Source organism: Diorhabda carinulata, chromosome 2 (assembly GCF_026250575.1).
Source record: "Diorhabda carinulata isolate Delta chromosome 2, icDioCari1.1, whole genome shotgun sequence".
NCBI lineage: Eukaryota > Metazoa > Arthropoda > Insecta > Coleoptera > Chrysomelidae > Diorhabda > Diorhabda carinulata.
The window spans coordinates 3,492,498-3,516,441 of NC_079461.1; the positions used below are offsets into that span (position 1 = coordinate 3,492,498).

General features: G+C 31.9%; 1 protein-coding gene across 11 annotated transcripts in view; it reads right to left on the reverse strand.

Moving 5' to 3' along the window:
* Positions 1-23,944, reverse strand: part of LOC130904067 (longitudinals lacking protein, isoforms A/B/D/L) — a 593,400-nt gene that overhangs the window by 310,507 nt on the left and 258,949 nt on the right. Inside the window, exons 5-6 of one of the 11 annotated variants that reach the window (XM_057816618.1) lie at positions 5,378-5,419; positions 3,594-3,797 (exon numbers count right to left, since the gene is read on the reverse strand). The exons of 8 other annotated variants lie outside the window; for them this stretch is intronic. In XM_057816618.1, the coding sequence (XP_057672601.1) occupies positions 3,601-3,797; positions 5,378-5,419 (239 nt within the window). In that variant the 3' untranslated portion in view covers positions 3,594-3,600. Of the gene's footprint in view, positions 1-3,593; positions 3,798-5,377; positions 5,420-11,908; positions 14,302-15,798; positions 17,600-23,944 lie in introns of those variants that run through there. 2 more of the 11 variants (XM_057816606.1, XM_057816607.1) reach the window with 2 other exon arrangements.

Genomic DNA, 23,944 nt, shown 5'->3' on the forward strand with positions numbered 1-23,944 from the left:
ATGTAATTCAAGTTTGTAATATTCGAATCAATTTTTGATGACGGGTACTGAATGCAGCGTATAGCTCTGGGTAATTTGATGGACGTTTTTCAAATGACGTAGATAATTATTCTTCTGTTTTGCTGAGTATTGACAGATTGAGCATTTGAATAGACCTGTTTCTAATCCACATTCCCATTTCAAATGTTTGAGTAAAGAACTTCTATGTTTGTAGCCGTGAGAGCATCTAGGACAGTACATTGGAAACACTAAAAATAATAGAATTATACATTGGAAAAAAATATATACGGGATCGAAAGGGTGGTAAAAACATAGTTTTTTGTTTCAAAAAAATATGAAATGCCTAACTTCGTAGACTCCTACAGAATACCCACAAACGTTACTACATAATATTGAAAAAACTCTTTCTAGGATCAAATTGTACAAACTGAAAATCTATCATACCATTTATTGTTCAATTACAACACTAAAAGACACTTGCTTTAACGCTTGGTTTCAACCAACTGCTCTACCGTCTTACATATACTCTTGCAACGATTCTAGAGCACCGTAGAAACTTTCTAAAGGTTTCTGGTAATAGATACTTCTGTCCAGTTACAGTTAACTTTTTCCAAAAAAATGTAGAACGCTACCCACTAATAGATAGAGCCACTCACCATCTTTTATAATTTCCATTACATTAAATTATGAGTAAGATATGACCTGTACCGAAAAATGGCGTTGGACTGTCTACCTGTCACAGGGTGTTGTTAATAGAAACTCCATTAGCTTTCTTTTTTGTTTACCACTGTGTATAACAAAACGCGGTGGCAAACAAAACAAAATATTTTGTTTTGAGACATAAGATAAGTAAACTCCAAATAAACACAGTGAAACCAGCCTACAAATCAAAACGACGTGACATACTAATCCGTATTGCGAGATTGCTGCATACAACTTTGACTTACGATGGAAACGTTGAATGAATTGGGTTGGAAAACCTTAGAGCACCCTCCTTATAGTCCCGACTTGTCGCAATTTAAAGGAAAAAGCGTTTATGAAATGATATATTACTTTTTATAATACACAGTTGAGTAAAACACCTTAAGGGTGAACAGTCAGCATATGTTTTGTCACACTAGATTTATGTTTCGCCCTGTAATTACATAATTCGCAGAAGAATTTCGGAGCTTTTTGGCATTCATACTTTTCGTGTCTCCACAACGATCTTGCTACTTTGTACTTGTTTCCACAAGTTTTACACGTGTAACCTGAAACTTTATGAAAAAAAATATGAAACTAGAATGAGATAATTATATGATGTACATTCAAAAAAAGTCATAAAAGAAAAGACCATAATAAAGTATTCAGAATAAAATTATATATATATTTAGGATAGTGAGACAATGTAGTCATATCTTCTTAAACTAATGTAACAGAGTTCGATGGGCTAATTTATTCAGAAACGGTTCAAATGAGGTCATAAAATAACTAAAAGTGAGCTCATTCACATAAAATTTCATATTTAAAATAGAAATTTATTGTTAAAACAGTACAAGAGCTCGTAAAGTAAATGAACATGTACAGATTTACTGGGAATTCCAAGTTTTAAGAGGATATTTACACTTAAAATAATAAAAAGGCTCGAGGAATAACTTTTTATGAAGTAGTTGCTTCAAAATTTTATACTTAAGAAGAAATTTAATACCAAAATGGTACAAAAAGCTCATAAAATAAGTAAGTTTCATATTTAAAACAGAATTCCAAGTTTTAAGAGAATATTTACACTTAAAATAGTAAAAAAGCTCGAGGAATAACTTTTTATGAAGTAGTTGCTTCAAAATTTTATACTTAAGAAGAAATTTAATACCAAAATGGTACAAAAAGCTCATAAAATAAGTAAGTTTCATATTTAAAACAGAATTCCAAGTTTTAAGAGAATATTTACACTTAAAATAGTAAAAAAGCTCGAGGAATAACTTTTTATGAAGTAGTTGCTTCAAAATTTTATACTTAAGAAGAAATTTAATACCAAAATGGTACAAAAAGCTCATAAAATAAGCAAGTTTCATATTTAAAACAGAATTCCAAGTTTTAAGCAGAAATCTATTCTTAAAATAGTTAAATAACTGATTATACACTAATGTATTCAGAATTCTATATTTAAGGCGGTAGTTTAGTATTTAAATGATACATAAGAGCTCTAAAAATAACTGAATATGAGCAAACTCAGTTAGAATTTCATATTTGAAACAAAAATTATGTCTTAAAAAGTGTTGGCAATCAATCAACTAAACATGAACTCGGAATTCCAATTTTGAACTTATTTTCTAACAAAACAGATGAATTAGAGTAACTGAACATAAGCTAATTTACTCAGAATTTTAGAAACTGAAAATTAGTATCAAAACGATACAAAGGAGTTCGAAAAAAAACTGATTATACATATTTCATATTAATAACGGAAATTTATTACCCAAATTGCACATTAAATGACTGAACACTCATATTTACGAGGGTTGCTACTTTCAGCAACAACGATTCGAGATCGTCACGTGACTGTGAGATTGGGGCATACTTGGGAATTAGTTCCACCCGCATACATTTTATCTTGATTGAAAATTTGGCTGTTACAAAGATTTTTTCGCCTTGGATACCGCATAATTTGACAATCACTCAATAAAAGTTCATATCGAAGGGTGCAAAGGAATGCTGAAACAAAAATTCAATCCCGCTGCTTCAAAAAACGTCAATAGAATCGTCACAGGAGACGAATCATGAATATATGCATATGAAGCCAATATTAAACAAGAATTGATAGTATGCGAGCCAAATCCAGATCCAAATCCAAAGTTTTTTCAAAATAACTGGAAATATAATCTCCGTTCCATTGGAGCAAAGTAGAACGGTCAATTCTGTATGATACGTGAACATTTTTTTGCCAGAAGTTTTCGAAAAAATCCAAGAAATCAACCGCATAAGACGAATTATTCTCCATCAATGCAAGCTCTCAAACATATAATAAATTGCGAGTTCAACGTTATTTTACACCTGAAGAAGCGATTGATGCCTTCAAATAACATGCTTTGGAGGTAGCTCAATCGAAATGGATAAAATACTTCGACAATTGATTCAAATGCATGCAAGAATGTATTGATCTTAATGGAGAATATTTTGGAAAACAATATATCCAATTATAAATATTTGTTTTTATTTGTTTATCTCAAAACTTTAGTAGCAACCCTCGTAAAACGAAAATTTCACTCTTAAAGCCAGAATAAGTGCTGGTAAATCAACTAAACATGAGTTTATTAACTCAAAATTTCAATTTTAAAGTGACTTTCTCACAAAATAGTTAAAAATTATTGAAATAAGCTAATTGATTATTAATAATTCCATATTGAAATCTTATAATTCATATCAAAACAATAAGAAACTGTTAAAATAGCTTAACTCAAGCTAATTCACTTATTTCTGTTATATATAAGATCTAAGGTAAATTTTTTCATTCAAAATGATCGATTACTGAATTATTTTGATTTGTACATGCTATTTTTGTACAGAAACATCTAACGATTCAGTTTAACTTTGAAACTAGATTATTTTATACCTACTAAGTATTTATAAAATGAATAAAGCATATTTGTGTTTATGTTTATAATGTGATTTCAAACTTTCCATTCTTTTACAAGCGAACGCGCAACCCTCTTCAGTACAAAATAGTTGAGGCGGTTTGTTACATTCGAATTTTAAATGTCTTTGGACGCTTGTTTTCAATTTGTAGCTCTTGAAACAAACCGGACATTGGAAAGCTGAACCTGAAAAAATACAAAGTTTAAAAAAATCTTCAGAATATGGTTCATATTGGACATATAATATTTTGTTATATCTCAAAAAAATGATATTTTTTCAGGTCTATTCCTTTGTACATAGTTCTTAAATATTTCAGTGAAATTCATAGCCTTGGAATGGACAATGACCTTAATAACCCACTTTAAATTGAAGGGCGAATCACTGATTTTCCATTGTGTCAGTTGCTATTGAAATCACACGTTCTAATGTCTTAGGAATATATTTGAACATGTACGATTTTTGATAGTAGAATATCTGCATCTTCGGCTTTTCCTTCAGGTGTGGGGCTTGTTGTAGTTGAATCATTACGCGGGCTCCGTTTTCCACAGCTGTCCCTAATCTTTCCAATCCTCTGTTTCATTTCCTGCCACCTCTTTTCCGTTTTCTCCTGTCATCTTTTTTTTGTCTAACTCCTCATCGGATTTTCTAATTTGTTTTTGTTAATTCGTGATTCATACATGTTCCATAATAATCGTTCCTCTCCATCTAGTTTTCCTTCATCGTTTTTGTTTGGAATTGATTTATTCTTTATTTTTACTAGAAATCTGATTTCTGTTCTCTCTATTTTGTTTTTTGTTTCTGAATAACTATGTTTCTGATCCAAATATCAACGGCTACTTTTTATATATTTTAGTTCTTATTTGTTTCCTATGGTAAATGATAATGGAATTAGTAGACATTCTTGCTTTGTTTCTTTTATTGTTTCTTTTCAAGTTTTTCTTCAATGCCCCTGTATCAAGGATTTCCCACATATCATTTCTATTTACTTTGTAATGCGTTTCCAAGATCTATGGAACGTCTACGCTTATCGTTTTTTCGTCCATGCTTTTAATTATGAAGTTTGCATCTGCTATTCCCCAGTTTCATTTAAATCCTTTTTGGCTCTTTCTAGTTTATCTCGTCTGAAGTTATTTGGTTCATTCCCTACTTTCTGCTACTTCTTATGTCTTTTTGTTTCCTGCCTCGTTTGTATTATAACCTTCTAATAAATCTTTGGAATATTGTTTTGACCTTTCTATTGTATCATCTTCGTTTGTTATTATAACTTCTTCTGCGTCTTTTGTGTATGAATCAGTTCTCATAATTATTTCTCGTTTTCGTGCATTCCAACGAATAGTTTTTGATTTTTCTTGTTGGCTTTTATAATCTTCTCACTAAATTCTCGTAATGATTGTTTTATTTGTTGGATATTTCTTCTGTTCTTGTTTATTCTTTTTAATTAAGGCCTTTATGATCTCCGATATCCAATCTGTTTTTCTGTTATCACCAATTTTTATTAAATCACTTGATGATGAATTTTTTTACAGAAACAGTATTTTGAAAATAAAAAACGCAGTAAATTTTGACTGCATCGTTTTTTTATTATTCTTTTTTACATCAAAATTGCTATAATTAACATATTTTTACAATATAGTCATACTGTGTCGATATTTATAGTGCGCTTTGAGATTTTCAAATCTTTTACATTTGAAATAACATTTTTCTTCATTACAGAAAAATTGAGGCGGTTTATTACATTCATATTTCAGATGTCTGTTGACGCTACCTTTAAGTTTGTAGGTTTTGAAGCATTTATGACATTTATAACCTAAAATTAGAAAAAAGAAAATCAAAACTTGTCGATATGGAAAGTTAGTTAAAAATAAATTGTCTCGAGGATTTCTAAAACATATTTATTTTAAATTCTAGTCATGAAAAATAGATATCAACTTACTCTCGTTTAAAATAAATTTTCAATAATCAAAATTTGGAGATTTTCTCTAAGAGTAGATTTTTCCAAAAAGATTCTAAGATACAAGATGTCTTTGCATATACTTTATACAAATGTAGGGGTTTATAATGTTTGTATTTTAGATTGTTTCTACTCCAGTAGGGGCTAATGCTGATGTATGCACGTTTAAAGCAACGACACGGTTTTGACTCGTTTTGGCTCGTCACGAACAGACCTTGAATCCAGTCGATCGTCTGGTGCATCATTTAAATGCGAATATTGCAGAAATTTCTACGCTCCAGTAGGAGAAATTGTGTTGACGTGTCCTTTAAGATACAAATGAGCTTCAACCGAAAACTAGATATTAGAACTTGGAAAGAGCTGAATCATCTTGTTTACGAAGTCAAACTTCTGACCGGCCTCCTGAGGCTTAAATTCTCGCACCAACTGAATTTTGTAAGGGTGCAGCCCCAAACTTTTGTACAAAATTCAAAATAATGCTGATGTATGCACGTTTAAAGCAACGACACGGTTTTTACTCGTTTTGGCTCGTCACGAACAGACCTTGAATCCAGTCGATCGTCTGGTGCATCATTTAAATGCGAATATTGCAGAAATTTCTACGCTCCAGTAGGAGCAATTGTTTTTTTTTGACGTGTCCTTTAAGATAAAAATGAGCTTCATCCGAAAACTAGATATTAATAGAACTTGGAAAGAGCTGAATCATCTTGTTTACGAAGTCAAACTTCTGACCGGCCTCCTGAGGCTTAAATTCTCGCACCAACTGAATTTTGTAAGGGTGCAGCCCCAAACTTTTGTACAAAATACGAAATAATGCTGATGTATGCACGTTTAAAGCAACGACACGGTTTTGACTCGTTTTGGCTCGTCACGAACAGACCTTGAATCCAGTCGATCGTCTGGTGCATCATTTAAATGCGAATATTGCAGAAATTTCTACGCTCCAGTAGGAGCAATTGTTTTTTTTTGACGTGTCCTTTAAGATAAAAATGAGCTTCATCCGAAAACTAGATATTAATAGAACTTGGAAAGAGCTGAATCATCTTGTTTACGAAGTCAAACTTCTGACCGGCCTCCTGAGGCTTAAATTCTCGCACCAACTGAATTTTGTAAGGGTGCAGCCCCAAACTTTTGTACAAAATACGAAATAATGCTGATGTATGCACGTTTAAAGCAACGACACGGTTTTGACTCGTTTTGGCTCGTCACGAACAGACCTTGAATCCAGTCGATCGTCTGGTGCATCATTTAAATGCGAATACTGCAGAAATTTCTACGCTCCAGTAGGAGAAATTGTGTTGACGTGTCCTTTAAGATGAAAATGAGCTTCATCCAAAAAACTAGATATTAATAGAACTTGGAAAGAGCTGAATCATCTTGTTTACGAAGTCAAACTTCTGACCGGAATCCTGAGGCTTAAATTCTTGAACCAACTGAATTTTGTAAGGGTGCAGCCCCAAATGTATGCACGTTTAAAGCAACAATACGGTTTTGACAAGTCAGGCTCGTCACGAACAGATCTAGAATTCAATCGAGCATCATTTAAGTGCGAATATTTCAGAATTTTCTACGCGTTACATTCGACGATTTAACGTTTCGGTAAACTAACATACACATATCGCACGTTCCTTTCCAGGCTACCGATTAACATACCTCCCGCGCTCTTTCGAATAGCAGCAATTCATTGCAGCGTCAATTCGATTGACCTAACCTAAAAATTTTCATGGAAGGATAAGCCAATATTGCGAGAACTATCAAGAAAACAGCAACATTTTATTTACGTAGCAGTATTATCAAAATTAATCGTTATTGAGGTTAGATGAAGATGTTAAGCCACATCTTCATGCTTTCCAATGCAGCAAACAGACGTTCATAGGTCAATGTCGTCGCGATCGATTGTTTGAAACATCCTTCAGAAGAAAGGATAAAAACAAATAAAAAGATGTCGGTATCAACGTAAAGTAATAAACATAATAATATCGAATGTCATATTTTTGAGTAGGAAAAAATTATATTTGATATTTTCATTCACTTTTATGTTTGACATACATATGATTTATCATGTGAAATCGATGTTTAAATGCAGCCCCGCACATATAGCAAATAAATTGCGGTTGTATCTGACATTCATATTTCTTGTGTCTCCATAGCGACCTTTTTCTTCTGTAACAGCGACCACAGGTTTCGCAGATATTATTCCCATCGTCTAAAAGAATGTTAATTAGAAAAAGGGGGATTATTTATATACAGAATGCGAAGAAGTTTTAGACAAACAACAAAAAGTCTGTTTTTATAAAATAGTTTGAACTTATAGTCTAGTCAACCAATTCAAAAATGTGAAAAAAGATGTGAGTTTCTAAAAATATGAGCGGGAGCCCATTGGATTCGGAATCGCTTCTGGAAAAATGTTTTGGATGGATTTTGGTGCAGGTATAAAGCTGCAGTTGTGCATTTTTCATTATTAACTCAAAAAATGTCAATGTATAAACAATTTTGGAAAAAGCTCGTTAAAAAGAAGGAAATTTCCGATAAAAAAGTCACAATTCCTGGAGCTCTTTCTCCATTATTTATAATTTTACTTTGGCATTGAAAATAGGCTTTGAAAACATTCTAGTATCTTCTTAATACTTCAAAGAATCCAGCTCCGTTGGAAAAAAAGTTTTATCACAATTTTCAATAAGTTATTTAATTGGTAATTAACAAATTTCTTCCTAATCTCCCTTGGTATAGATAATGGGATAAAAGGTATAAATAATTGGCCTATAAATTTGAAACTTCTTGGAAAATGTTAAAGATTTTTTATTTAGTAATACCTGGCTGGAAGGGCGACTAATGACCTGGTAAAAATTACTAATAAAAAGGAACTAGTACGTTCTAGCCAGCGCCTGATCGGTAGATAATTTATCTTTTACCATGACAATGACCCCAAGCTGTGCAAAGAGTATTTGAAAGAAAGAAAGAGAGTCAGAAAGCAGTGTCCTACTTCCAATTCACATCTAAACTATGGAGTGGTCTGAAGCACCAAGATACGATGATATTCTAAGGAGGAATGTAGAAAAATGGACAAACAACACCGAAGATACAGACTGAATATTAGCTTAGATCTTATATTAATCATGAATTATGACTTCGCATGTTCGCTGATGAAAATAGAAAACTTTAATGAAAGTAACAAGGAGAATTACACACGGAACAAAAAAGATTAAGGATTTTTTATTCACTTGATTAAAGTCTACTACATTTCAAGACTGCTTCACCAATATCAATGTGTAATTTTGTGTAAGAATGAACCTTGGAATAAAAAAAAAGTTAGGAAAAGTTTCTTAAAATGTATTGTTCATATTATAATATTCCAAAAAAGATATTAAAACACATGATGTTAAATATATGTTTACTTAAAAAGAAATAAAAAATAACTATTAGTATTTATCTCTTATGTTAAAACGATACAGTGTCATAGGCCTGTTATACGAATTATATATTTTTTTTGAAAACTAGTTAACAATATCTCCTGATTAATCTTATGAGGTTTATCGCAAAACTATTGAAGCATCTTCATATCTCCAAAATGTCCAAGACACTTCTGTGGGGCGACTTCAAGAACTCGTCGGTGTAAGTTACTGAACAGCGAGTGTTTGTTTGCAGTATATTTACAGAGAAGTCATATGTGACGATCGTCAAAGTGTCAAATTATGTCGAATTTCGATACTTTAAACTGTGTAAAATCACATGGAAATAATGAATGTTGTCTCCAAAGTTTATACATACAATAAAAGTTTGTTGTTCAATGTTCAATGTTTTTTCCTTTTTATTTGAAATTTTTGAAACAAAGTGGCATAAAACTTTTACGAAAGTTGCTACGTAAGGTTGGAGATAGACAAACAAAAACAACTATTTATAATTGGATGTGATTTCATCGTGTTTCAAAACATTCTCCATTAAGATCAATAGACTTTTTCCTGCGTTTTAACTAATTGTCAAAGTATTTTGTCCATTCCGATTGAGGTACCTCCAAAGTATGTGGATTGAACGCATTAACCCCTTCTTCAGGTGTAGAAAACGTTGACCTAGAAATTAATTTTTAATCTGCGAAAATAAGAAGAAATCATTGAGTGCCAAACAAGGACTGTATGGTGAATGATCCATAAATTCGATGTTTTGACTGTTCCAAAACGATTTTTTTTGATCTGATGTGAGAGAGATGGTATTGTCGTGGTGGAAAATGATTCGTCTCCTGCGATTTATTCGAACACTTCTAGCAAATAAATGCTTGTGTACTATTCAGAAGTGACCGTTCTACGTTGCTCTAATGAAACGTGTCGACGCGTCCAGTTATTCCGAAAAAACAGACGGCCATTTGCTTCAGAGTGTTTCGACGCTCGTCTCGTTCAGCTTCGGGTTCATATGCATAGATCCATGATTCGCAGTTTTTAACGATCTTATAGATGTCATTCAAAGTACCGCCATGGTCAAATTATGCGGTATCCAACAAATCTTTTTTGGCAGCCAAATGTTCATGCAATATTCACGCGGTATGCCACATGAAGATCTTGTAATATCAGTTTACACACAGCATCGATGTTTTCTGGCAAAACAGCCGATTTTTGACGATCCTCATCCTGTAACTAAGTGCGATCTCCAGAAGTCTGATGCCACTGCTGTTGGTTTAATCCACGTCGAATGTCATAGAAACTTTTGCTGATCTAATTCCATTTTTTGATATAGATAAATGTTTCTGTAAACAACTCAAATAGAACACGTTCTGAGTACGTTCACCATTAAAAATATCAAACTTCTTGATGGTAATGTCAGATTCGACATATTTAAATCAGTGTTGCCATATCTCAAAACTTAAGTAACAAACCTTAGGACAATTCCTAGCAGAGTACAAATAATTCTTTGCTCACACTACCAACTAAAGTAAAACAATGATTAGTAGCTTCAAGACAACAATAAGCTATTGCATTAATTGAGTTTTGAATTGCGTTAATGAATTAATCGTATCTTGTGTAACTATATTTAACGAAACATCAACAGCTTTACTAAAACTTCGTATAGTTTTAATGAGGCGATAATTGACCAGGTTGATAATGTAAGTAATTCCTCGAATGCACTGAGAAAAATTCAAGAAAACGATTTCCAAAAGTGCGTTTAGTAACGTGAAAAAATAACGGTACGCTCGCTATTTCGATGTCGATAAAATCTCGATTCATTCTTATTTCAAAATCTGTTTTGTATAATTGGAATCAATTTATCGTTGTTGTAGTCAAGTCCATGCAAATTTTTCATGTGAGCTTTCAAATTATCCTTCCTTTTCGACTGATGATTACAATAGATACACTGAAATCCAGGAAACTTTTGACATTCCAATTTCGTATGTCGTAACATGGTACTTCTAAACGTATATCTCCTTCCACATATCCCACATATGTACGGGCCTTTTTTCTTATCTAAAAATACAATAAATTAATAACTAGTTTCCATATTTGAAACCAGGTATTAGTCATATTCACATTGTTTGATTATGCAAAATGATATAATAAATTGATTTTAATATTAATCTACTATTAAAGAGTGATTATTCCAAGGTGAATTAAAGCAGTATACAAATATTTAAAATGAAAATAATATTAATTTAATTCATTTAATAAATATAAAATTTCGAGAAATAACTTTGATCTGAATTTGAGATACTTAAGACACCTCAAATCGTCTATAAACTCATTAAAAATATCTTGATAAAGACAGAAGTTAAGTCGAAACGTCAATTTTTTTAATCTCTCAAAAATTATTGAAAAAAACTGATTTTAAAACAGAAAATACCTAAAATCAAGAACATTTAGAAGTATTAATGTATCAAAAGGTTAAGAAATTGTGTTTTATTTGACATATTATCAGATGTTTACGATTAATTTTACTTTGAGGAAAATGATTCTAAAGTTTAGTACTAAACGTTTAGAAGATCCCCATGAATGGTAAATAATAATAATCAAATAATTTCTCATAAAAATCTATATTCTAAGTAATAATTGTTGTATAATATGAATCAAATACAACATTTGGTTTTATAAAACTCTATGTATTTACTTCAAAATACGTATACGTCTTGATTATCACAATAGATATTCAAAATGACCTCCAAAGACATCTATGAATGCTTGAAAGCGATTATTGGAAGAATTACTCATATTATGAAGCATTTCTATAGAAAAATTTCAAAATTCTTTCCGTATTCTCTCCATTATGTCACCCCCTGATGCATAATCTCTTTTTTAGGATTAAAAATATTCAAAACCCATACAAGATTATAGGGAATTTTATCGAAATGGTGAAATAAACTCGTAATTTGACTATTAGATTTATTTTAAATTAATTATAATAATTGATTATCTCTATATACAGTTTTACACAAAATAATTTCATGTATTTTCAGCTGCCTTACTAGGTTTTTGTCGTATTTTTTGACAATATTGGAATTTAAATAATAAAAACTACAAAATGGACTGGAGATATACAAGTTATTAGATATAAACTCGTAAACGCGAAAAAAACGTACACTGTTGTGGATCATCTGGTTATTATGAAGAATGTAAGGTCTAAATCCATTGAATTAATCATTTAAGGATTAAAAACCTTTACATTTGTTTTATTTTTCTTGGAGATGATTAATCTGTCTAAACTATAAGTAGGTTATTCACCAAGCTTTTTTTTGTCATTAATAGACGCGTTTTTAGTATTTTGGTCCGGCACTCCGGCGTTTCCTGGAAGTGGACGACCAAAAGCAACAACAACAACGGCATTAGATAATTAATTTATGTCGCTGTCGCTAATGAGCTCGTAAAGTTCGAGACAGACTTGAATTGGCGCTCAGGAGTAGTCTGATGGAACAAAGATGAGGCTCAATCACGCTCTTTCGAAAGAAGATCAGTTATTGTTTGGGTCGGAATTGATAATGGGGCTCTGACTGCTTGGAAGTACATGCTTGGAAGTTTAAATGTGAAGGGACTCTTTTCCCGCCTTCAGACCGGACGAATCTGGTTTAATCAGGTTTGAATCGAGGTCGCACTTGATTCAACCTGTCAGATTCCTCGTCCGGTCAGTCTTGAATCAACAACCATACGAGATGGACGTGGAGTTATTGAATTTTAAAAGTTGAAGAAAATAGTGCGATTTATGACGCCAGTGATAAAAATCACAGCAACAGAAATCTCATATCTTCTGTGTGGAGGAAAATTGGAGAAGAATTAAACATTCCAGGTACGAATTATTTAGGTTGATTCAGCTGGTGTGAAAGAGTGGAGATGACGAATCAGATTCAACTTGATTCGGATTCGTTTGGTGTGAAAGGGGCCTAAAGCACCAACTGGGAATCACAGTTTTGGACTGGCCTGCACGATTTCCCGATATGACTCCTACACAGAATTTGTGGGATAATTTAGGGAGGTGTGTTAGACATCGTCGTCCTGTTTTTATTTATTTAAATCAATTCCAAATTGCTCTTCGTGAAGAATGGGATACTTTGTAGGTGGAGTGCGTCTAAAATTTAATTTCTTCGATGCCCTTCGCCGAAGCAGAAGGAGAAATATTCGCTACTAGAATGAAATAACTTGTCGGAAAACCTAATGAAAATTAAACTTTTTCATGAAAATGTGTTGATTTTTATTTTTATTACCTTGAATTGATGGGATTTATAAAGTTAACAAAATTATAAGACCGAATTTGAGTGTTTTTTTGCTGTTGAATGTACATCAAATTTGCTTGTGAAAACTAGACAATAATGGACGAAATGAGGGACGTACAAATTTAAGTTGACATATTTGCGGAAAATTACCTATTGATTTTCTTAATACTCAAACGGTTTTACGAAAATTAGAAAAATATTTTAATTTTAACTACTCAAGAAAAGAATTGACACTTTTGATCATTATTAGATTTTTACAAAAAAAAAGGTTTACTGAAAACAGTTCGTGACACTAGGTAGAGATTCAAAACGTATTTTCACCTTTTTTCCATCTCGAATATACTTTTAAAATTTTCATACACATCTTTCGAAGTAAATCCTAATTCGTAAAAAAATCAAATTTTCAAATAGAAAAAAATACCATAATTGGTGTTATGCAAGCAAAATATGTTTTACATAAGACAAATTAATACAACGTTGCCAGATCAACTAATTTTTCAGTAGATGTACTCTTTAGACTTATTGATATCACCTTAAGGTGACGTCAAATTTCCATACTTAATTTTATTCTTATTCTCTCTTCTCCTATTCTGGAACCAAATTTTTATAACTCTACCGGGTAATCCAGTCGCTTTTTCCAAATATTCTTTCAAATCGTTATCGACAAACTGTCTGCTTTCAAAAGCTTTTCTTAAAATTTCAGCTTGAATTCTCGTTATAGACGTTCTGTTTCTTGTAACTAACGAACCGCAAAACTCATCTTTCTGAGGTCTTTGAGTGGAAACTGATTGTCCGGGATTTTCTGTATGGGGAGCACTAGCTCGGTTCTCAACTGTTGCAGGTGTGTACGTCTCCGTTGTCATCTGTTTATGAGTCGATTTGTATGGTGGTTGATTCGATGGAAAATGAGGTTGTGGTTCGGTTTTATTAAGTGGAAGAGGAGGCTGTTGAAACTGTTGTGATTTTCCTAATTCTGTTAATTTCGTTGGTTGGTGAGAGCTTGTAAATTCCAAAAGTTTCGATAAGAAGCTGGCAGATGTTGTTGGTTCGCTAAAAACTATTGAATTTATTAATAATCAAGTACAAATAATTTAGTAACAATTACTACTGCAACAGATACTTCCCATTATAGGTGAGGCTAAAAGTTTACTAAAAAAATAAGGCGCGACACATGAATTAATTTTATTTTTATTTAAGTTAAATACAAACATATTGACTACGATTTTCCTCTTTTAAAAGATTGGACACTAAGAATTGCAGCAGATTGTGCTTCATCCAAACTAATTTACTAAATATAGTTTTAGTACAAAGTTTTCCACAGAAATTCATAAAAATAAATCAATAGACAAGCTTGAAAGGCTTGAAAGGTTGTTGTTTCATTTTGAAAAATGTATTATAGATATTTTAGACGAACTAGAAACAATGTAAATAAACCACTTGCTATAAAAACAAAGATCAAACGATCAATCAAAGTTGGCGCGTTCGCCGAATTCCAGAATTCCACTTTATCCAAGCAGGACCGGCTTCAGGACGGAGATGAGTTTGTAACACCATTAAGGACGTGCTTGAATTTTCCAAAAAGATCCAGAACGCCTCCAAATTGATAGCTCGATCATCTAGAATTTTAATGTACACTACATCTTCATAATTTCACCAGTCTTTCCACACGAATCGACATCTCTTTACGACGGGTTCTGGTAATTGACTTTAGTCTAACTACTAACCATTTTTTATGGTAAGTAACAATTCGTCTAATAAAATCTCAATTAATTCGTGTGGCACTAAGCGCGAACAATGTTCAAGCGTCAAATTTTCCTAGCTGCCACGGCTGCTTCAAAATTTTGTTTCCAACAATATCTTATTTCATATTTGTGGCACTCCATACTACTTATTATAAAAACGTGCTGCATTTTCAATAAACAAAGAGTGATTGACAAGAAATTTCACTCTTCATACTGTTAGAAACTAGTCCTAACAGGTTACGATATAAAAATCGACATTATTTTTGATACGCCCTCCGTATTTGCAAAACTATTAGTAATTTCCAGAAAGTGATAAAGAAATTCTTAAATTTTCATTATTCGCCTCATTCTAAATGTCTCGAACTGTAGAAATATCGACAAGACCAAGACAAGTTGAGTGTGTCAGAATTAGTAGCTTCCAGAAAGATTTCAGTGTTACTGTAGCCAGCTTTTTCGCCGGATCTTTTCCCAAAAACCAAAAAATACGATAAAAGAATGCATTTTGAATCTATTGTGGACATTCAAATTGAAGAAAGTATCACTTAGATTTCCAGAATTGCTACAAAACATCAAATAATCACTGGAGTCTCACTGTATGCGAAAATAATTTTTGTGACAATTTAAGACCAGCGAATGTTGAAAATTTGAATACCTGTATTTAGTAATTTTGACTTTTGAAATGAAAAGAGATAATGAGCAAACCTTTCATATTTTTCAAAAAAAATTCGATAAATTTCACAACTACTTTTCAAAAAAGTTACTTGCGTATAATCTAAAAAAAATACTGAGTATGAAATGGTAATAAATAAACATACAAATTTACTAATTTATTTTTAATAAAAGTATACAATAGTTTGAAAATGGGTGCTTGGTAATGATTTTTTTACAATTTGATATAAATATGAAAATTTTGTATTACCAAATAAAAATTTTAAAATTTTAACAAGCAAATCGGTCAACACTTTAAACAATATAATTATTACTAGAATCATTGTTATATTTTTCTTTGCTACAACAATAAATCTTCATTTTGGTTCACCTATTGGAATTTATATACAGTGTACGGCTAAATTACAGAATAAAATGATTATTTCGAATTTCTGCGAAGAATATGATTTTTATTTCACATTTTGGTAGATAACAGATCTTCGGCGATGTTGTGGTAGCGTAGACAAATATTTTAATCTAATTATTTCGAATAGTTAGCGAAAATATTTTATTTCATTTAAATTGGAAAAAAAAAATCGAATCGTATTCAATTTTTTTAAGAAATTCTTCGAGAAATCAGAAAGAAGCTTAGAAAATTACGTAGATACTAGAGTTTCTACAAAATTTTAACGCAAACAACGTTCTTAGAAAGTGAATGGACAGGAATAACGAATATTAGAATCACTGGACCTTTTTTCATCAGAAGGACATTATTATAATTGGTGGTAGTATTGATTGAATGCAATTGGGAAGAAATTTCCAACTACATAGTGAAGTAATAGCTACCACAAGGTTAAGTTGAAATTATAATCGAGTCTAAGACAGATACAGAGGTTAGCAAACAGTATTTTTCGTCCTAGGTACATAAATTTCTGCTACTGTGATATAGAGAATGCGGTGGAGATAATTCAGCTCTATACAGTTTCTTGAGAGTTAATTACAGCTACTAAACATCGGTTTACAGTCGTTGTACACAATCTTCAGATTAGTGACAAATGGACTAGAAACAGTCTGAATAATAAGAAGCATCCTAACGAGACAAAAAATATTAAAAGGGTGACGGAATCTCATGTTGTGGCAATTTTTTGCATGAATAATCAGTGTGTAATTTGAAAGAACTGAAGGATGCAATTATTTCAGAAATGGTTGCTATTCATGCAAAGATAGTCCATGTGATGGAAGATATTGAATAGTAACTTGATATCTGGTTTCAAAATGAAATGGCGAATAAGAAGCTGAATAAACATTCATCGATTCTAGTACTGAAATAAAACGACTTAATTTAGAATGTAAGTTTAGGCATGGCACTGTCTAAAAATCCTTAAACGATTTTTGATATTAAACTATAACTATAATCATTATGGTATTTTTGATATTCTTTATACAATATTTTTTAGATAGGTCGTTGTTTTCTCTTGTCTTCTTGTCGTCTATTCTGAAACCAAATTTTAATAACCCTATTACTCAATCCGGTACTATCAGCCAATTGTTGTCTCTTAATCCTATCGACGAAAGGATGTTTATTATAGGCTTCTTTTAAAATCAATGTTTGCGATACACTGATAGATGTCCTATTCCTACATCCTCCCGTATCCTTTTCTTTCTCCTGATCTTTGTGGGTTTGATTTTGATGGTGGGACAAATGAGATTGTAATGAATATTGGGAATTGATTGGAAAATGGGGTTGATGTTGGTACTGAGACGGCGGTGGGGCTTGCAGTTGTTGAGGTTGCGCTTGGAACGGAGACTGCGGTTGTGGTTGCGATTGAAGTTGTGATGGAGGATCTTTTTTAATAGCTGAAGTTTGGCCAAAACTTTTCGCTAAATCCAATAACGCGGAAAGTTGGTCTGCTATAGGTTGTTGTTCTATCTTATGAGTTGTACTATCTCCAGATGTCCTGAAAACTATTTTTTAATTAATATTTGAATTTATAAAGAATTTAATCAGCACATAGAAACTTTATGGGTATGAATGCGTTGGTAAAATTTTACTTTATTGTGAATAAATTCGGGATAAATAATTTTATTTACAAAAGGAATCTCTAAATTCACTTGTAGTACTTCATCGTGTCCATTTTTTTTCTCTAAAGCTGTGTTTACAACAATATTTCGAAAATTTCCAATTACACGAGCAGAAAAATATTTTTTTTATTCTTCGAAAACAATTGTTAGAGATATTTTGAAAGTTTAATAGCTGCCTTACATCCACTTTTTGTTTTTTATACTATAGCTGTTTATAATTATACTAAATTGATGTTGAGTTATAGAAATAAAGTAAATAATAATTAATATTGTCTTTGGTTAATTTATTTATAAAAGGCATTGACAAAATGTCAAAAATGAGAATAGAAATATTAGAATCATTCGTGAAAAAGACGAAAACAATTTTCTAAACAAAGTCCAGGTTTCAGTGGACATTCAGGGCAATAATACATCGAATCTTTACGTTGTTTTAAGTGGTACCAGCAATATCGACAGCGTCTCCTTTTCGTGATACCTTCTTCGTTTTTCGGGCAACGTGACGGCAAATGGTGCTTTAAATCGACTCCTGAAAGATCTTCCGTTATAAATCTTTGAAATTTATATACTCAGCGGTGTCTAAATGAATGTATTGCTTCATTAGATTGGTGTTTTTAGACAAGTAGATCAAATGTAATCGAATCCGCCTAATACAGAGTGAATTATGAGGAACTTTACATACTTTCACTCTATATGTATATTTTATTTTAATAAATTTTAGGTAGTAAACGTTTGAATTGTGATGTAATTTGTGGAAGTGCGGAAAAAATTGATCCCTATCATTGTTTATTAAACATTGATTTAAAATTATCGAATTTTTATTCAGATCCAAATATACACTAAAATATTCTTAACAGATCTCTCCTTGTAGATCCTCCGTACATACAAATATTCAATTAATAATATTATGCACGTTAGCCATATGAGTTTTCATATTTCCTTTTAATTTGAATCTCTTATTGCATATGTCGCACATAAACTGGGGCGGTTTATTGCATTCGAATTTCTGATGACTGTAGATAGAACTGACGTGTCTGTATTTCTTGCCACATAGTTTACAAAGGTACCAACGACTACCGTCCTTTTCTTCTATTTTATCGTACACAACTAAAAAATATAGCATTAGTTATACAATATAAATGATTCATTAAAAATACTGTCTACCTATGATAATAAATTTTATGATACATTACAAGATTTTTGAGTTACAATGCTTATTTCCATTTATTATTAGGCCAGGGTACTTACGAAAAAAAAAGGCTTTTGGTGACAAAATTAATAGTAGAAAAAAAAAGCCATCGTGCTCTAGGGGTTAAATAAAAGTAATGTGCATAAAATTCAATATTTTTTGTCTATGCGTTATTTTTTAAAAAAATAAAAACACCAAAAAATCAGTACAAATTTTGTGTTTTGCGTTTGGCGCTGAATTTATGCAAGACTGGTCTTTGTTACTATGAGCAATATTGTAGAGAATTTAAAAATCTTCAAAATAAGCTTTTATAAATTAAATTTCGATAATTTCTTACTTAGATTTAACCAAAAAAATTTTTTAAAGACTATAATTTGTTTAATTCTAAATATAAAGGTTTCTTATTCACTAAAAACCGAGATCTCTATGTACTTAATCATTGCTCTAAAGATGGGCCCTGTGGTCCCAATAGTTTTTGCAAAATGGCAACTAAACCATAGGAGGCCCTTTTTTTCAAAGGATGACGAAAAGAAGCGAAGACGGCGGGCTCAAAAATGCTCTGACAGACTTCAAATCTGCGGAGCAAATTAACTCAGTAACTATTGGGCCGATTTTGTTCTTTTTTTTATATTAGTTTTTTGCTAAAATTAATAATTTTCCCAGAATTTTCCCCTCTATAAATTTTGCAATTTTTTGTAAGACTTATTTATTAACTTAATAAACAGTTATTCATACTGGCATAAAATACTTTGCATTTTAGGTGAAAATACTTAATTTTATGGGGAAATATTTCGTATTTATTGCTTTTATTAAATTGCCATTTTGCAAAAACTATTAATGCCACAGAGCCCATCTTTAGAGCATGGATTAAGTACATCGAAATCTCGGTTTTCAGTGAATAAGAAACCTTTATATTTAAAATCAAATAAATTATAAACAATCAAAGAAATTACAAATTTTCTCCTTTCGGTTAAATTATCTAAGCAACAAATTATCGAAATTTAATTTATAAAAGCTTATTTTGAAGATTTTTCAATTCTCTACAATATTGCCCGTAGTAACAAAGACCAGTCTTGCATAAATTCAGCGCAAAACGCAAAAAACGAAATTTGTACCGATTTTTTGGTGTTTTTATTGTTTAAAAAAATAACGCATAGACAAAAAATGTTGAATTTTATGCACATTACTTTTATTTTACCCCTAGAACACGATGGTGACTTTTTTTCTACTATTAATTTCGTAAATGCCTATATATCTAACTAAACAATTTTGTTTTGTGGTAACAAGAAAAGAAAAAAGGAATTTCAGATTCTGAGAAACTATCATATTTTTTATTTCAGTAAATACAAAAGCGAAAAAGAATAAATGAATTTTCAAATAAAAAAATTTTTTAAAAATACATATTTTTGTTTTTCTTCTCTACTAGACTCCAATTGTAGTCAGCATTTCTTTGCTCTTCTGAATATACCTCCAAGTTATCTTCAATCCTTAACCAAACCGGTATCGTCTAAAATAGTCCTTATCGATTACTAGGACCATCGATAAAGCTGTCCTTCTACTTAATGCCCCACCTGTCTGAACAGGATGCGGAGGCGCATTTGTAGCGTGAATCCCATATTGAGTTAGATTTAATAGGTTTATTCCTGTACCGCTTTTGGAACGGTTATTAGAAGCATTTAAATATCTTCTGAGCAATCTCCGACTTTGCACAGACAGAAACGGTTCACAAACTATACCTAAGTCGGTTGGAACACAAATAAGAATCGTATTGCGCAGAATCGTCACAGTACCATGAACGGTTTTTTGATGAGTTGGAACGAACCTGTAAACTGTTACGTTGGCGTTCGCGCTGACGCTATCGTCTGCGTTATAATTCAAATTGATTTATAATTTATAAAGTTTTTGACTTTCCTTTGTCGATAGGGTTTCAAAATATTTTTCGTATTTAAATATTTCATTTGCATGAAAGTTTTCATGCAAATGTTTCAGTAATTTTTATATTTGATCATATGAGCTGGACACCAGTTTTCATTACCAATACCAACGCGAACGTCGAACATAAAAATTAATCACTTCCCAGCGCCAAAACGACGTCAACGTTGACGCGAGCGCGGACATTTATGTGTTAATAAAGGATTTATAAACTCTACGCTCGCGCTGAGGTTTTCGTTGGTGTTAAGTTCGAGTTCACGTTTGTTATACGCTGGGACGTGTACGCGGGCGATAGAGGGCGCCAACGCGAGTACGAGAGTAAAAGTTCACCGCGTAAATTTCTTGTACGCGATCCTAAATTTGGAACAATAATTTTAAAAAGTTGTGAATTAAACTTCAATGCCAATAATCGTTTTTATTTTCACTCAAGATGATACCAACATATCGGAATGAGAAACGTATACAAATGACTCATTTTACATATTTCATGCAGCCTTTTGTTAACTGCTATCTCAAAATATAACCTCTTCAAACGAGATTAATCTACTAAATAGATCAACGGTGTATTCGTGTGTTATAAAAATATTACTGCTAATTTATGATTTATATATTCAAATTATTGCTACCAAATAAAAAATATCGCCTAAATCAACTCGTAATCGATTATATTTAGGAATAATCCAATTCTAAGTAAAATGGATGTTTTTTTTTATAATGCAGTCTCATAACATTTCTTCTAAAACATTTGTAATCGCACAGTGTACATGTCAAAGACGGTGCCTTGCCACATTCGTATCTCTTGTGTCTTTTGAGGTTATGTGACATGGAATACACTTTACCGCAATCGCATTTAAAGCCCCCTAAAATTATACAAAAAAAAATTACTAATAACATATTATAAGAGAATATATTTATACAGTAGATGATTATTTGCTATGGTTATCGATTCTATTATGTATAAGGATGGTTCAAACAAATTGGGTTGGAAAATACTAAAACACTCTTCTTATAGACAGATTTTTACGTAAAACGCATCCGAAGGTTTCCGGTAAAAGTATGTAGATTGAAATGGAGACTATCTAGAGAAACTGTACAAAATTTCAGTTCTGTAACTTATCAAAAAAAATTTATATCAAAATCTAAACCACCCTCGTTTTTACGTATCAGTTTCACAATTATTTTTAAATAGCTGACCTGTCAAACAGTATGATTTTATATATATAAGTTATGAATATTAAGTCTAATAATTTTAAGATAATAACAAACAAACATAGAAAAGAATAAAATTTAAGTATATTAATCTCGAGTCAGTAATATATGATCAGGCAGCGACGCAGTCCGTTCAATTCTCTTTTCATTAAAAAAACCTTGCGCTATATATTTTCACCTTATTATACGCAAGAACAAATACATTGGATGATTTACCGACACGTGAACCACAAACAGTCAAGGCCTTATTATTTGTTAATCTTCACGGCGAAATCAAGTCGGATCGGGATCAGGAATGCACATACAGTCATCGATATCGATATCGAAATTTAAAACATCGATATAACCTAACCTAACCTAACCCAATCTAACCTAATCTAACCTAACCTACATTTTTTTATGGTGTGGGTGAGGAAATCTTTGATAGACGCCTGGGAAGGTGTCCCAGGTGTGCTGGATTCGCACGCTCGGGCGCCTATCAGCTAAAAAACCCACCCTCTTCTCCACCGACGCATGTGGAACCGTTCTTAGCGAACATCGCGTCATATGCACCTAACCTAACCTAACCTAACCTAATGAGTCTTCTGATGGTAACTTAAGGAGCTACAACAAAATATTGACGCACAATAGAATGAAAAAAAAAATACGAAAGAGAATTTCAAATGTTCCTTGCAACTACTGTTACTACTATGAAAGATAATGCTTTGGGGATGTAGGGTTATTTACCAGGTTTCATAGTTTATGTATGACCCATTTGTCGTGGCAGCTTTGGTACCCAGTGAGCGATTTATCTCTGAATCTGGAGCTAAATCACTCAGAAGAGAAACCAGTCACCGGGCACCAGGTTATCTTATTTATAAATTCTTTGTTAAAAACATAAATACATACTTGTTTTGTGTTAAAATATAATAATTATTATTCGATGTTACAATTTTCAAAATATCAATGTTATAACATCGATATTGCATCCTTAATCTAAAGATGGATTGGCTAAAACGAGATATTTGGAATCCTCGCAATTTAAAATGTGGTGGTTATTAACCCCAAAGGTCATGAAAAGCTAATATGAACTAAGTTAAATCTACGCAAAGAACAAGGTTAATAGAAATGAAAATTACGTTTATCATAGTATTAAACATTTAAAAGGTAGTTATTGTACACTTAGGAGTTCATGTAGACATAAATATAAAACATAATCCGTATAATTGAACAAAGCGCTAAATGTTTATTATAGATGAAGACCATGAAAGAAAATATATACATTGATAGTTATCATGTCAAGTTATATAGTTCTATGTAGTTGTATATAATTGTACGTAATCGTGGTAAAAACAATTATACATAATTATATGTTTACTAAATTCCTATTATGTACAATAACTACCTTTTAGATGTTTGACCTTTGCATAGGTGCAGCTTAGTTCAGTTTTATGACCTTTGGCGTTAATAACCACCACAGAACTAACTCTTAAGCATCGTCTTGTGAATCACTTATCAGTTTTCTTATCACTTTGGTTAGTTTAGTTTTAAATTCTTCGATAATGAATCAGATACATTCAAGGAGGAGCGAGTTGTTTCTGAATTACAAAGTTCGAGTCATTTACATCTTAATTTTTACACACCAAAATTGCGTTTGGAAACTCAAATATTGTCCCTTTTAATGCAGGTTCGATCTTAGGAAACAAGTAGAAATCGCAAGGTGTAAGATCTGGCGAAAAAGTTGGGTGATCTAACACTGTGATGTTATACTTGGCTACAAACATTTTGACGAACAGTGCCGAACGAGGCACCAGCTTTGTACACACTTTTCGCTATTGAAACTTGAAACTTTTGGAACTTAATAGCCACACAATCATAAGCCGTAAATAAAATAACAAACAATATTGACAGTTTGTTTATTA